Source organism: Mustela nivalis, assembly GCF_964662115.1.
Source record: "Mustela nivalis genome assembly, chromosome: 14".
In the NCBI taxonomy this organism is placed as follows: Eukaryota; Metazoa; Chordata; class Mammalia; order Carnivora; family Mustelidae; genus Mustela; species Mustela nivalis.
Window position 1 is genome coordinate 12,216,959 of NC_139033.1, and position 17,120 is coordinate 12,234,078.

General features: G+C 40.0%; 1 protein-coding gene across 8 annotated transcripts in view; it reads right to left on the reverse strand.

Annotated features, from left to right (window-relative positions):
- Positions 1-17,120, reverse strand: part of IFT81 (intraflagellar transport 81) — a 192,450-nt gene that overhangs the window by 18,737 nt on the left and 156,593 nt on the right. For all 8 annotated transcript variants that reach the window (XM_082698408.1, XM_082698410.1, XM_082698409.1 and 5 more), the window contains 3 exons: positions 16,950-17,099; positions 9,581-9,709; positions 7,988-8,077 (listed from right to left, as the gene is read on the reverse strand). In XM_082698408.1, coding sequence (XP_082554534.1) covers positions 7,988-8,077; positions 9,581-9,709; positions 16,950-17,099 — 369 coding nt within the window. The remainder of the gene's footprint in view (positions 1-7,987; positions 8,078-9,580; positions 9,710-16,949; positions 17,100-17,120) is intronic.

The following is a 17,120-nucleotide window of genomic DNA, read 5'->3' on the forward strand; positions in this document are numbered from 1 at the left end:
ACATTGGGCTCCCTGCTTGGTGGGGAGCCTGCTTCCTCCCCCACCCTGCATGCCTCTCTGCCTACTTGTGATCTCTCTCTGTCAAATAAATAAATAAAATCTTTTAGAAGACAAATAAATATGCTTGAAATAAAGTTATAAAGCAGGAACTGAAAACAAAATATTTTTAAAAGTATAGTGAGTAAAAAGAGAAAAACATGAAAAAAGTCATTGAAATAAAAAATTAAATGGCATAAACATAAGAATAGGCACAGCTCAGAAGATAAAAAGAGATGAAGAAATTATTTAAAATTCATTGCAGAGACACAAAAAGATAAAAATAAGAAGGCAAAGTCATGCAACAGGGGACAGATAGCCCCTGTTATCCCCATAGGGACGTGATAAGTATGCCAAACATGCATTTAATAGCAGTCGCTGGAGAACAGACTAAAAAGAACAGGGGAGAGAATACTTGAAGATATCATGTGGAATTTCCCTGGAATTAATGGAAGGCAAAAAGCACAGATTTCAGCACAGCAAATAAAACTAAATCTGTATTTAGATTGTGGTAGTGACTTTGGACAACACCAAAGACAAAGAAAAAAACAGTACAACTAATTATAGGGTAGATATTACCAATATATTAAATGATAATTAAACTTATAGCAGAACTTTCAACACAAGAGAAACCAGAAAGCAATGAGCAAGCCATTATTTGAGGGAAAAAATGATGGTTTACTTATAGTAATGATTCTTTACGGAGAGAACTACTACAAGAAAACGAAACAAGGAAATTTGATCAGGAAGAAGAAAACAGAATCCAAAAGGAAAGATCAACATATAAGCAGTAACAGCAAGAACCGTTAAATATGTGGGTAAATCTCAACAGGAAGTGACTGTATAAAATAGTAACTGTTAGTAACGACCACCATGCTGACTGTTTTTAGAGACAAACAAATAAAGCGGGAATAAATTACCAGAGGATAACAACACACAGATAAGGCAGGAGAGGGTGTTAAGCCATTCTAAGGTCCCTGTATTGTTCGGGAGAAGCTGATTAAATTTAGACTGTTGGGGCGCCTGGGTGGCTCAGTGGTTTGGGCTGCTGCCTTTGGCTCGGGTCATGATCTCAGGGTCCTGGGATCGAGCCCCGCATCGGGCTCCCTGCTCCGCGGGAAGCCTGCTTCCCTCTCTCTCTCTCTCTGCCTGCCTCTCTGCCTACTTGTGATCTCCGTCTTTCAAATAAATAAATAAAATTAAAAAAAAATAAATTTAGACTGTTAAGTCAGGAAAATAGATGTTAAAAATTTAAGAGTAAACAATATCAGAATAGAGGACAGAAAAGGAAATAAAGGGAATAAAGAAGCTAAAAAGAAACGGTGGTGCGATGAAGAGCAGGAAAGAAGAGGCACAGTAAACAGGATGCACAAAATAGAAATAAATCCCAATGTATCAATAATAGAAATAAATGTAAATGGGATTAAATTCACCAGTTCAAAAGCAAAAGAGTTTCACACTGAATGAAGAAACCACCCACACAAGATCCAGCTATATGCCATTTACGAGACAAGTGACAAAAGTAAGGGCATAGACACCTGAAAGAAAACAGAAATAAAAAGAAATACGAAGCAATCTTAATTATAAAAAGCTGGTGTACTTAGGTTAATAGCGGACAAAATAAAAATCTTAGACCAAAAGCATTAGCAGGAATAAATAGAGTAAAATATAATGATAAAATGAATAATTTACAAGGAAGGTTTTTCTTTTAAAACCAGGAATCTTTTTCTTAATTGTTGCAAAGTAACATAAAATGTACCATCTTAACCATTTTTAACTGTAAAGTTAAATACTGAGTACACTCACATTGTTGTGCAACCGAGCTTCAGAACTTTTCGTCTTGCAAAACTGAAACTCTATACACATTGAACAACTACCCATTCATCAGTAAGTTTTAAATGATGTATTTGAGAAGCTTGATCTGATGAAAACATAGAGAACCCAGTACTCAACAACTGGAAAAGACATACTCTTTTTGGGGTTCCTAGGTGGTTCAGTCATTAAGTGTCTGCCTTTGGCTCAGCTCATGATCCCAGGGTCCTGGGATCGAGCCCCACATTTGAGCCCTACATTGGGCCCCACATTGGGCTCCCTGCTCTGTGGGAGGCCTACTTCTCCCTCTCCTACTCTCCCAGCTCGTGTTCCCTCTCTTGCTGTCTCTCTCTGTCAAATAAATAAATAAAATCTTAAAAAAAAAAAAAAAAGATCAAGGCACTAAAAAAAATTAGGTTGGCCTCCTCTCTCTTCATGGCCACATTTAACCTAGAAGACGGTGGAGCTATACTTTGAAAATTCTTTTTTTTTTTTTAATTCTTAAAGAAAGAAAGCACAATGTAAAGATTTTATGTTCAAGTCAAGTTGTTTTTTAAATTTAAGGCAAGAAACTCTAGAACATGTAAGAACTCATCAAGGAATATCGTTCTTGAGAGTTTTTTTGAGGATTCTCCTAGAGGCTGTATCACAGACAATAAAAATGAGGAAAAAGGGCAGTGAGGGCAGTGAAAGGATTGGTAATGAGTTTGAAATCCAATCACTACAGGTCGAACACTGAAAGCAAAAGTGGGAACCAGGGAAATAGAATTGAACGTAACTGTTACAAGTCTTAGCAATGTAGAAACAATACAAGAGAACCTACAGGGAAGGGAAAGGAAAACGAAGGGGGAAGGAAGAATAAATAAACTGCTTTCCTCAGTTCTTAATTGCTTGGGATGGGTGGTGAAATATCAAAGGATATAATTTAAAGCTGGTGAATCAAGTTATAATGTAAGTGTATTAGAAGTATAAAGGCAAACTGTAAGAGAGACAATAAAATTGACTAAAATCAGGTGCTAAAGGAGAGAGAAGGGAGGAGAAGGAAGAGGAATTATCCTAATTTCATCACTGCTCACAGCCAGAAACACACACGGGGAGGGAGAGGGAGAGAGAATAAGAGGACAAACCGGATTTTTCACTAGGCCTTAAAAGCTACCCATAAAATGTACTAAGATCAAATATGTCTGCATATCAAATAGACACAAATGGGCTAAATTTACTAATTAAAACAAACCCTTCAGATTATATCACATACCCAAACCCAAATCAAGACCTACTCAGACACACACCCAAAACAAGATAACTTTCAAAAAGCTAAAAGCAAAAGTACAGTAGGCAAATGCAAATAAAAAGAAGCAGGGGCGCCTGGGTGGCTCAATGGGTTAAGCCTCTGCCTTCAGCTTAGGTCGTGGTCTCGGGGTCCTGGGACTGAGCCCCACATTGAGCAGGCATCAAACCCTGCATCGGGCTCTCGGCTCAGCGGGGAGCCTGCTTCTCCCTCTCTCTCTGCCTGCCTTTCTGTATACTTGTGATCTCCCTGTCAAATAAATCAATAAAATCTTAAAAAAAAAAAAAAAAGGCGGGGGAAGCAGAAATTTTGTTCCTTTTTTTTTTTTTTCAGTTTTCTTTTTTGTTTTGTTTTGTTTTGTTTTAATTTTTTATTTTTTATAAATTGTTCTTTTTTTAAAAAAGATTTTATTGATTTATTTGACAGAGAGATAGAGAGCACAAGTAAGCAGAGCGGCAAGCAGAGGGAGAAAGAGACGCAGACTCTCTGCTGAGCAGGGAGCCGGATGTGGGGCTCGATCTCAGGACCCTGGAATCATGACCTGAGCTGAAGACAGCCGCTTAACCAACTGAGCCACCCAGGCATCCCAGAAATTTTGTTCTTAATATCCCGAAATGAATTTTGTCTCCCACCACCAAAAAAAGTCTTTGTCTTTTCAGAGAGTAGAATAAAAGTATAGAGAACAAACTTTAGGCAGCCAATAAATAATTATCCATTCATTAATTCTCAGAAAATTTCTGGAAAACACATAAGGACCTGTTTTACTTCTGGGGAGAGAAAGAAGTAATTTCTATTCTTTCCCTTAAACAATTCTTCACAGTTTGAATTCTTATACAGAACATGTATTTACTTTTATAAGAAAAAATGATCTATAAGAAATATTTCAGTGAAATCAATAATTCTATTATATACTCTAAAATCAGTACTTTAGCTTTTCCCATATATTTGCAATTATCTGTACTATGGCACTTAATTACATATAATTTATGGAACTACTCCTAAGAAAACAAATATGAAACTTTTTAAGATCTTAGGTGACTATAAAAGATTTAGATAAATGTAAATTATACATCTGGAGTTAACAATATTCTAATTATCAAATAGTTCTTAATATCCAAATTTAGAACATGCAAGTACAACAGAAAGGAAATGTATTAACACTTCACTATAGAGGCGCCTGGGTGGCTCAATGGATTAAGCCTCTGCCTTCAGGCTCTGATCATGGTCTCAGGGTCCTGGGATCGAGCCCCACATTGGGCTCCCTGCTCAGTAGGGAGCCTGCTTCCCCCCACCCCCTCTCTGCCTGCCTCTCTGCCTGCTTGTGATCTCTGTCAGATAAGTAAATAAAATCTTTATTTAAAAAAGCCACTTCAGGGGTACCTGGGTGGCTTAGTGGGTTAAGCCTCTGCCTTCAGCTCAGGTCATGGTCTCAGGGTCCTGGGATCGAGCCCCACATCGGGCTTCCTGCTCACTGGGGAGCCTGCTTCCCCCCTGTCCCCCCACCTGCTTGTGATCTCTCTCTGTCAAATAAATAAAATCTTTAAAAAAAAAATAAAAAAGCCACTTCACTATAAAATTTCTTACATATTTGAGTTTCTCATTAAAGTAAGAAGTATATATGTGTATATATATATATATTTAAAGATTTTATTTATTTATTTGACAGAGAGAAATCTCAAGTAGTCAGAGAGGCAGGCAGAGAGAGAGAGAAGGAAGAAGGCTCCCTGCTGAGCAGAGAGCCCGATGTGGGACTTGATCCCAGGACCCTGAGATCATGACCTGAGCCGAAGGCAGCAGCTTAACCCACTGAGCCACCCAGGCGCCCAGAAGTATATATATATATATATATATTTTTTTTTTTTTTAAGATTTTATTTATTTATTTAAGAGAGAGACAGTGAGAGAGAGCATGAGCGAGGAGAAGGTCAGAGAGCGAAGCAGACTCCCCATGGAGCTGGGAGCCTGATGTGGGACTCGATCCCAGAACTCCAGGATCATGACCTGAGCCGAAGGCGGTCGTCTAACCAACTGAGCCACCCAGGCGTCCCCAGAAGTATATTTTTTAATACAATGTATTTTTAAGTAGTCCTGCACTTTACCAATATATCTATGTAGTTTTGAGTGGTAAGTACACTCAAATGGTTAAAAAATGTTCCAAGTAGAAAACAATTAAGAATCTCAGTTAAGGGGCGCCTGGGTGGCTCAGTGGGTTAAGCCGCTGCCTTCGGCTCAGGTCATGATCTCAGGGTCCTGGGATCGAGTCCCGCATCGGGCTCTCTGCTCAGCAGGGTGCCTGCTTCCTCCTCTCTCTCTGCCTGCCTCTCTGCCTACTTGTGATCTCTCTGTCAAATAAATAAATAAAATCTTTAAAAAAAAAAAAAAGAATCTCAGTTAATATTTGCAAAGAGTTTATAATTCGTGACATGGCTAGCCTTTTTTTTTTTTTTTCAGTATACTTTTTATTACAAAAGGTTTCTGGATAGAAGTAGAATGATACATGGATACAGGAGGAGGACATATGGAGATAAGCAAAATGAGCATCAGGCACACACCAAACACGCCAAACTCAAACATTTTTTAAAAAAACCCAAGAGTTAATGCAAATATAGACAAGTCCTGCATTTTTTTTTTTTAAGATTTATTTATTTGAGAGAGCGAGAGGAAGCATGAGCAGGGGGAGCAGCAGCAGCAGAAGCAGGCTCCCCTCTGAGCAGGGGGCTCAATGAGGGCCTTAATCTCAGGACCTTGGGATCATGACCTGAGCTGAAGGCAGATGCCCAGCTGATAGAGCCACCTAGGCGCTGCCCCTTGTATTCTTTTTAAAAGATTTTTTTAAGGAGAGCCCAGGTGGCTCAGTTGGTTGGGCATTCGACTCTTGGTTTCAACTCAGGTTGTGATCTTGGGGTCATAAGATCGCACCCCACACTGAGCCCCACATTGGGCTAAGTGCGCATCGGGCTCCCAGCTCCATGGGGAGTCTGCTTCACTCTCTGACCTTCTCCTTGCTCATGCTCTCTCTCACTGTTTCTCTATCAAATAAATAAATAAAATCTTTAAAAAAAAAAAATTCCCTTTTTGAAACTTTCTTCCTAACAAGCACATCACTTGCTTCCTCTTTCCTTATCAGTTAAGTATACGATTCTGATTATACTCTTTTTTGTTTCCTTCCCTCCCTCCCTTCCTTCCTTCTTTCCTCGTAAGCTCTATGCCCAACATGGGGCTCAAACTCATGACACAAAGATCAGGAGCCACATGCTCCACAGTGAGCCAGCCACGTGCCCCTTTTCTATATTGTTTTTAAATTTTTTTAAAGATGGTATTTATTTTTGAGAGAGAGAGCACAGGTGGTGGGGGAGAGGGGCAGAGGGAGAGAGAGAAGCAGGCTCCCCACTGAGCAGATCACAACCCAAACTGAAGGCAGAACTGAAGGTAGACACTAAACGGACTAGCCATCTGGGTGCTCTGCTATATCGTTCTTTTTTTTTTTTTTTTTTTTAAAGATTTTATTTATTTACTTGACAGACAGAGATCACAAGTCGGCAGAGAGGCAGGTAGAGAGAGAGAAGGAAGTGGGAGCCCTGCAGAGCAGAGAGCCTGATGCGGGGCTTGATCCCAAGACGCTGAGATCATGACCTGAGCCGAAGGCAGAGGCTTTAACCCACTGAGCCACCCAGGCGCCCCTGGGTTCTATATCATTCTTAAGTCGGGTTATCTTTTGTCTTTCTTGAGTTTTGACTCATTTGACCTGTGAGTATATGGACTCCAGACAACAGGGACTTGTCTCTTCCATTTCTTTTGTGATGACAGTGGTGTGTAATGGAAAGAGCAGGAGATGAGAAATAAGATAAGACAGATGCTGGAGTCAAGCGGCAACTCTCTCTCACTACCTACTTGTCTCTTTGGATAAGTCACTAAACCCGTCTCAGACCCCATGGCATTTTTTTTTTTTTTTTTTTTAAAGATTTTATTTATTTTATTTGACAGAGATTACAGGTAGGCAGAGAGGCAGGCAGAGAGAGAGAGGAGGAAGCAGGCTCTCTGCTGAGCAGAGAGCCCGATGCGGGACTCGATCCCAGGACCCTGAGATCATGACCTGAGCCGAAGGCAGCGGCTTAACCCACTGAGCCACCCAGGCGCCCCCCCATGGCATTTTCTATTAAAAGGAAATGATGTGGCTTTTCACTGTGGTCCCTTGACTGATGGATGGCATTCGTGAAGAGTTTTATAGTTCCATACTCAGGCGCATGCAGTACAACCCACATTCAAACCTAAAATTACTACATGGAGAGCGATAAAGTGACAACTGCTAATGTCACTTAGATGACGGAGGCCATCTGATCTGGATTTGTGGAGGGCATTTACCTTCTAACTAACAGTTTAGCTTCAAAGCGGTGGTTAGAATCAGCTTCCAAGCAATGGTATTTCATCACTTATTACAAGCTTTTGTAGTTTGCCCCTGGCCCTGCTCCCCAGCAAAGCAAGTCCATCAATCTAAAGTTAACTTGTCACCACTCATCGGCAGACTCTGAGCTTTTACCTGGCCACAGAAGAATATGACTTCATATTTATAGCTCTGACATATATCAGAATTAAAGCAAAAATCTAATCTAGTTGAACTTGAGATTTCAACTTAAACTCCTTCTTCTCCTTCTCTTTCCCCAATAATTTGACAAAACAAACAGCATAAATAAAACAAAAAACTTCATAGGTTACATTATTACTCTTTTTTGTGGAATCATATAATAATAATAATTTGCTTTCTATAAATTACACAAGTAAAATATTCAGGAATCTAACTAGTACATCTGAACAAGACAAGATGCTAACAGTATCGCAAGTCAAATACACTTACTTGACATTTCTGACGCAACTGTCGTAGTTCTTTTATAACTGGGGCTAGGGCTGACTTCTTTTCAGATACCAGTGAATTCAGTTTTTTTACCTGTCATTTAAACAAAATACATGATCTAAAAAAAGAATTCAAAAGAACAAAAATACTACATGCATAAATATATTAAAGTGTTACATAAAAGAGTAAAACTGAAAATTACTTCAAAACCAAACAATGGGGAAATGATTAAGTAAATGTCATTTCAGTAAGATGATGGGATAGCATTTAACTTTCAAAAGTCAGTTATTAAGACAGCAAACCATATTTGCAATCTAACATTGAATGATGAAAAAAAATTAGAAAGTTGCCCTTATAATAATACAATCATGTTGTACTATTAAAAATATGTAATTATATAGATTATACAGTATATAAGTAATATGATGAAGTGATATTCAAAAATACATAATAACCCAAAGGATTTAAGTAATGACCTATCAAAATGGACAGCAGCCATAGAGACTAATGGGTTCTTGAAGTCCTCTGCTTTTTAGGAGTCAGGTTGTAGTAAGATCCAGAGGGTTCTGGGCAAGTGGCCAATGTGGAAAAAATAGGTGGAAGTGGGTCCTCTGAGAGGCTGGGGCAGCAGCTATTTAACAATAAGGAAGGAAAGATTTCAACATTTTAATGTCTGATGAAGCTGTATCAGTGCATTCAGGCTGAACAGCAGCTCCAAATATGGAAAGATACTAAGGACACACACAAAAATGAAGCAATTTTATTACTTAGGGCAGTATTATTTGGGAAAACTTATTTTTTATCTTAAATATTTCTTTAATGTTCTGTAACTTTTACACTTCAAAAAACCGCAAAGATGGGGGTGCCTGGGTGGCTCAGTGGGTTAAAGCTTCTGCCTTCGGCTCAGGTCATGATCTCAGGGTCCTGGGATCAAGCCCTGTATCCGGCTCTCTACTCAGCAGGGAGTCTGCTTCCCCCTCTCTCTCTGCCTGCCTCTCTGCATACTTGTGATCTCTGTCTGTCAAATAAATAAATAAAATCTTTGGGAAAAAAACCCCGCAAAGATAAGGCAGCCATTTCAATACATAATTCTTTAGGGTATTTAAAAACCCATCATGTTTCCTTGGGAAAAAACCCCTGTAAAATGCATAAATTATGACAAGTTTAGCAACTTACTGGAATGGAAGCATTCAGAAGAGTTGCTAAAGACAGATGAAAGAATATAAAATAAACAATGTGCAGAAATGAAAATTTGAGTGTTTCACTGAAAACAAAACACAAAAACATCTGCTTCTAGCTATATAATTTTTAAAAACTAAAAACTAAAAAAAAACTAAAAAAAAAAAAAAAACCAACAAGTGAAATCAGGGTGTCTGGGTGGCTCAGTGGGTTAAGCATCTGCCTTCGGCTCAAGTCATGATCCCAGGGTCCTGGGATCAAGTCCTGCGTTGGGCTTCTTACTCAGTGGGGAGCCTGCTTCTTCCTCTCCCTGCTCTGCCTGCTGCTCCCCCTGCTTGTGCTCTCTCTCTGTAGCAAATAGATAAAAAGTAAGTCTTTAAAAAAAAGAAAAGAAAGAAAAAAATCAAGTGTAATCACCATTTCAGACATGTCGTCGAGCGTTCGGCCTTTCATCTCATCAACCTCAGTCTTCAGTGCAGATACACGTTCTAGCTCTTCCTGGGTGTAACTATACCCAGATATACCCTTTTTCTCTTCAATAGTTTGCTAAAAGTAAAGAATAAAAATAGGTATCAAAAACGGGGTCCACAAAATGGGTGACAAAACCTTGATGATTCTGTAAGAAGTGTACAGATTTAATGTATAACAATAAAGTTATAAGTAAAATTAGCTTAGAATTGTAAATAATAATTTTTATTGACAATAATTACATATCTTTATATGTTATAAACTTGCATTAAACTTTGGTATCCTTGGGTGCATAGTATTTCTAATTTTAGGACTCAATAAATGTTTGGTGACTGAATGAATTCTCAAGTGATCAATATGTTTGCATTCACTCACCCATCCAATGTTTACTATATACCTAAGCATGCTGAGCCTAGTTTTAAGCACCAGATACACAGCAGTGAACAAAACAGGGTAAAAAAAAAAGTCTTCCCTCACAGAGCTTACTTCTAGTGAGGGTAAACAAGAAATCTGTAGACAAATAGAATACATAGAGTGTGAGGTGAGAGTGGGGTTGGAAATCTTAAATAACAGGGTGGTCAGGGCAGGTCTTTCAGAGAAGATGACATCTGAGCAAAGCCCGAATGAAGTGAGGGAGCAAGTCCTACAGATACCCAGGGGCTCAGCAAGTACAAAAGGCATGTCCTTTCTAAGAAATAGCTAAGAGACTGGGGGAGCTGAAAATGGAATGAGAATGAGGTTGGGGGTAGGGATCATGTAGGAGTCAGATGGTTTGCTGCAACAGTCTCAGTTAATGTCTACTGTCCTTTGCATTTTCAAAAGTGTCCTACTTTCGATGATAAATTATACGGTTACTTTATTTTTAGGCCAATGAAAGAGCTTAGGCTTATTTTAAATGAGATGGGAGGTTTGTTGGGTGGTTCAGAGTAAAGGAATTTTTAAATGGCCACTTTAACATCTGTGCTGAGATCAAACTATAGAGGGACGAAGGAAGCCAGTTAGAAGACTACTCAAATAATTCAGTTTACAGATAATGGTGGCATGAGTCAGATGGTGGTGGTAGAGGTAGTGAGCAGTGATCTATTTTAAGGTAGAGCCAACAAAATACTAAGACATATTAGATGTAGGGTGTGAGGAATAGTGAGGGGTAAAGGATGACTAAAGTTTCAGGACTTTAGAACTGAGGGGATAGAGCTGCCGTTTGTTGAAATGAGAAAGACTCTGTAAGGCCAGGTTTGAGGGAGTAATGAAGAACAGAAATCTAGTTTTGGACATTGAAAAAATTTGAAATGTCCAGTAGATACTGGACAAGATGTTACACAGTAAGAGGTCAAGATGTTACACATATAAGACTGGAATTTGAGGAGAAATCTAGGCTAGAGATATAGAGTTGGGAATTGTCTTCATAAAGAAGGTCTTTAAATCCATGAGACAGGATAAGATAACCAAGGGAGTGAAAGAAGAAAAGAGATCTAACGGCTAAACCTAGGAACTCCAATTTTTAGATCTTAGATGAGAAGAAATCAGCCCCAGAGTAGGAATATAGGAGCGCTAGTAAGGGAGAAGAACAAGGATGAGGGAGTGATCAACTATGTCAAACACTGCTAATAGGCCAAGTAGGAAAAAGACTATGACCTGATTGGACAGGGTTCAAAACAGGATGGGAGAGCCAAAAGGAAAGAAAGAAAAAGAGAGAAGGAATGGAAGAAGAGTTGGAATTTGGGGCTGCTAATAAAATTGAGACTCCTAAGAAAGGAGTAGAGGGAACTATAGGGTATTAGCCCAAAATTCTAAATGCAATTTCCTCTTTGGGGATTACCAAACTCTAAGCTGTGCCTAAGAGGGTAAGACTCCTAGCAACCAAGTGGAAATCAGTAGATGGGTGACTAAAAAACTGGGCAAAGACTTCAGTATCTCATAGTACTAGGGAGACAGAGGTAGGAATTCAAAACTAGTCAAAGTGTGTTGTTTCAGACTACCAGCTGAAACCCCAGAAAGGCTACTCCTAAGGAGTAAGGGTCATAACCTAAGAGTAAGAGCTAGGTGCTAGGTGGAAGGACTATTTCCTGGGAGTAGAGTTTCTGCCCCAGGTATGAGGGCTGCATCTTAGGAATAAGAAAAAAACACCAGCTTTAGCAAAACTGGATCAAGAGGATCTATGAGAAAAAAAAAAAAACCCAAATGTTCTTCTAAGGAAGGAAGTGTTTTCAGAGCCTGGCATTCAATAAAAAGGTACTAGGTAAGCAAAGTAACATGTCTGAAAATCAAGAGAAAAAAAGGCGGATAATAGAAACAGATACCCAAATGAATTTATCAGATAAATAAATTTCTTGGCTGAATAGGAACTGTATCACACCACCTCTTGGAAGATAGAAAGACAGAAAGGGTCGACAGCATACAACTGACTGACCGTGGGGTACAAAAAGGTAATTTTCTTGCCTGAAGATGAGACTAACTGTATGATGCAATTTGCATTCCAGAATTCCTCAGGGGATCAGACTGAAACGACTCCAGATGAATCCACTTTTCCTCACTACTTCATTCTGGTTCCTTCACTTCCTTTCTCTTAAAAGCACTCTCTTGACTTAATCATGTGGAGAGCAGTAAGAATTCTTGTTTCAGGTTCTGCTTTCAGAGAACCTGACCGAACCATAAAAATGGGCTTCTAGAGTGGGATTACTCACTGAATGAATGGAACCGAAGGGCCCATCCCTGGTGGTAGGGTGAATATTGCTAGTCCCATGCATGCTGTAGCAGTGCCATTGCTAAGACTTGCGGTGAACTGAGGCAGAGTATAAGCAGAGGTTGACTGTAGTGGTCATGAGAATGGACTCTTTTGGGAGCTCAGATCTCCTTTGGGAGACCCCACTGAAATGGACTTGACTGACAGGCGTAACTGCTGCCCCTCCGGATCGAGTCATGTTCCTACCAAGCCTACGCTTCCCCCAGGCTGCGCCTAGCATGACTGAGCATGGCGACAGTACTAGTGCTGGCCCGTTTCTGCCTGACAGGGGACTCCTCTAGCGGTTGACTGGCTCAGGAACTCCCCCTCATCCTCACCAAAACTTTCCTAAAACTTTAGCGTTGCAGTCTGAGGCTCTTCCTACACAAACCTCCTTCTTTCTCTCTCCCTTCATAGTTGTCAGTCCTGCAGTAGGTCCTTAATGGTTTTCCCTGCCTCCTCTTGCTCCCTTCCCTTTATCTTTCACAGTATTTCCTTCAGCAAATCTTTGGTACATCTAATCCCATCTTGGTGTCCGTTTCTTGAACTGTCACACAGAAGCACTAGTTGGTACAAGTTGCTGGTATTTGGAAAGTACGCAGAAATAATAACTAACGGGACAATGGAATTGGGGTGGCTATTGCTATGCTCCATGTATAGTTGAAGAGATAAAATGACAGCCTCAAATATACGAACCTTTAATTTAAAGCAAAGTGATAAGGTCAGAGAACCTTCTTAGGAGCTTTAAAGAAACCCTCATTTCCTATGGCTGAAGGGCAGTGGAAGCTGAAAACCAGACACGCAACTTAATTGTTAATAGGGTAAAACTTGAGAAAAGGCTGAATATATTCTGTGACAAAGTCAGGGCTCTAAGAAAGGGTACTACTGAGTCCAGGATGGAATACCTACATAGACTCACTTGAGAACCTTGAACCTCTAGATTATCTTATATCCTCTGAACAGTGGCAAGTGGCTTTGCTTGTTGGTCAGGGGTCTGGGAGAACTAGGTACCAGGATTAGAAGACTGGGGACACGGAGATCTGTGGAAGAGGCATGCAGATAGACCTACAGGAGTAACACATTAAGTGTAAAGATCTTTTCTCTTTATATCATATGCTAATGGCCACTAGAGAATTTCCAAAGCAGAAGAGAGTACTATACAACCATGTGGGAAGGATGATTTGGCCAGGAGATGTCAGGCACCCTCTGTCACTGGCCACCCAGCGCTTGGACAATGGGCTCATGAACAGAATGGCTATGCTGGCAAAGATGGAGGCTGAGCAAGGGCCAAACAGCATGGGCTCTCTCTCGCCAGTGCCCGTCTAGCTACTCGCAATGACAAATGTATGACCTGGCAACAAGAGAGAGATCAATCTTGAGCTCTAGATATAGAATCATACCTTGCAGAAACCAATCTTATGCCTTGAAAAGGGGAACATTTCATCCTGACCTGGACTGACCTGTATTCTGGGTAAGTATTTCCTTTTCTTGCCCCCAGTGCTTCAGCCAGCATCACTATCCAAGGGCTCAAGAGTATCTGGTCTACTGATGTGGAATTCTGTATAAATATCACTCAGACCATAGGATTACTTTATGGCATAGGAGATATGGTGGTGGACACGTGATCACTGGATTCAGTCACTGCACCACATATCACACCATCCAGGAAGCTAATACCATGAGAGTTTGGTAGAAGGGCCTTGTGAAGATACAACTAAGGTACAGCTTAGAGCTGACGGCCTCTGAGGATGAGTTCTACTCTTCAGGATGGATGGAGTATACATTTTAAACCAATGTCTACCATTTAGTGCTGTGTTGCCAATAGAACGAATACATGGGTCTTGGAACTATGCAATGAAGGTATGAGAGTAACCACTCACTAGGGTGTCCACTTATCCACTTAAGGAATTATGTTTCCCTTCCAGACACCTTTAGGCTCTGGAGGTGTAGATCTTCTGGTTTTCAGAGCAGGCATGCTTTTACCAGGAGGCACATTAAAAGGCCTTTAAACTGGGACGCCTGGGTGGCTCAGTTGGTTAAGCAGCTGCCTTCAGCTCAGGTCATGATCCCAGCGCCCTGGGATCAAGTCCCACATCAGGCTCCTTGCTCAGCAGGGAGCCTGCTTCTCCCTCTGCCTCTGCTTGCCATTCTGTCTGCCTGTGCTTGCTCTCTGCCCCCCCCTCTCTCTGATAAATAAATAAAATCTTAAAAAAAAATAAATTAAAAAAATAAAAGGCCTTTAAACTTAATGCTCTGACGACCATCTTGTTGTCTGGGGTCCTCATGCCTGTAGACTAGTAGGCAAAGAAAAAAGTTATTATATTGACAGGACATCATTATGTTATACAAATGCTGCTATAAATAAGGGCAAATAGGAATATGTTTGACACTCAGGGGATCCATTAGGGCATATCTTGGTACTCCCATTCCCAGTTTTAGCAGTAAATGAGTAAGTAATACAGCAACTGCAGCCTGCTAAGATCATGGTTCCTAGAGACTTACATCTCTTAAAGATGAGGGACTGGGTCATCCCACCAAGATAGTCATTTAGACCAGTGAAGGTGCTAGTCAAACATGAGGGAAATCTAGAATGGATGGTAAAGGAAGAAGATGTTGAGTATTAGTATGTCCTTGGGACCAAATGTAGCAACGAGAGTTTTCCTTTGACCTGTTAACTCTCCTCCTACAAATTTTCCTAGAAATTGCGATCAACCAGAATCCTGTAGAAGCTATACTTAAATGGAGTCAATTTAACATGAGAAACAGGTAGATCCCGGCATTGCAAGGGGTGGATTGTAACGGTTGTCGTTGGTGCCCCGTTCAGACCTCATCTGCAACCTGGCCTTAAGAGCTCAAGGTTCACAGTTGCTCCCTTCTACAGAAGATGCCCTCGCTAGGAGGTTACACCCTGCCACAGCACTGACTGACTGATATAGGAGTAAAACGGCCAGCCCCTTTGCCTCAAGATGGAATCAACTTCACACTGCAATTTGAGCTCCAAAGTTCTTCACAGAATAAAAATGATACTGTCTAGTCAGGACTATGTCCTTGTTTGCTCTTTTCTGCTGCCCTATCTGCTTCCCTCATTCCCCTTCTTCTGAAGGCACTTCTTCCCTCAATAAATCACTTGTACAAGGTATTCCCCTCTTAGGCTTTGCTTCTAGGGAACCCAGCTTAAGAAAAAACGTAAAGAAAAAACTGATGGAACTAAAAAAAGAAAGAAAGCAATAATCATAATTATAGAATTAACACATCTCTCTCAATAACTAACAGAACAAGCAAACAAAAATATCAATGGGAATATGGAAGATTTGAAATCATGGTTAACACACTCAACTGAACTGACATACAGAGAACACCATTCCCCAAAACTGCAGAATATACATTCTTCTCAACTGTGCTGGAACAATCACCAGAATAGACCATTTGCTGGACCATAATACAATACTCAACAAATTTCAAATGACTAAAATTACACAGAATGTTCTCTGGTCACAGTGGAAATAAGGTAGAAGTCAGTAACTGAAAGGTAACTAGAAAATGTTTGGTTTTAAGCAACACTTGGTTTTAAGCAATAATCCACAGATCAAAGAAATTGTAATGGAAACTGGAAAATGTTTTTGAGGTGAACAAGAACACAATTACAACCTATCAATTTTGAAAGTAGTATCATTATGCACAGTGAATTTTCTATCTTAACTTCCCTAGAAGCAAACAATATTCAACAGCATGAGACAGAAAGTTTATATTGCCAGCTTAACCATGACTGGTTGAAACTTCATTCATATCCACCATACTGATGATAGCTGGTAAACCAGCATGCTGATGAAATAATTTCCCCGTGGGTGAAAGGAACAAAAATTCAATTCAAGAAAATTCTAAGGAACTGATGATGTCCACGATGAGATTTTGCTGTCAGAGGGACTATTCTGGGCTTAACTCTTTCCTGACAACTAAGGCACAAATACATAAGGAATAAGCCTGCAGGCAATCTTCCATATGGTACCTTTCCTAGATAATTCTTTTCAGAACTCCACGGAAATAGCTGCTTAGAAATTTCTGCCCAGCAGGCCATGATAAAAATATTTTATAGTCACTCTCTTGGTATGATAATTTTTCTCATATTAATTAGCTAACCAAAGAAAAATCTACTTGGAATTCAACTTCTATCAATTACCCCAAAGTCAGCACACATGAAAAAGTTAGTGTTTACAGCTAACTGCACGAATCAGGGTGCAGCTGTGTGGCTTACTTCATTAAGCATCTGACTCTTGGTTTCGGCTCAGGTCATGGTCTCAGGGTCATGAGATCAAGCCCCACATCAGGTTCTGTGCTCAGTACAGAGTCTGCTTGAGATTCTCGCACTCTCCCTCTGCCCCACCCCTGCCCATGCAGGTGCGCACTCTCTCTCTCTAAAATAAAATCTTTAAAATAATTAAATAAATACATAAGCTTATATGATATCTCTGGAATTAATCAGAGAACATTAATAATTTTATGGTGTTTTCAGTAAAAACAATGACCTCCATATACACCTGTAACCCATAAACCCTTTGGCATTTATATTTCTAGCACCACAAGATAATACTGTATTACCAGTTGATGTTGAATATTTTCATGACGTTGTTTAAGAAGTTCCTCCGTCCTCTGCAAGAGACCGAATTCAGCTTTAAATTCAGCTATTATTTGATGCTTCTTTTTGAACACTGTACTCTTGCTTCGAAGTTTACTGACGTATCGTTTGAACTGTAAAGAATACAACATATA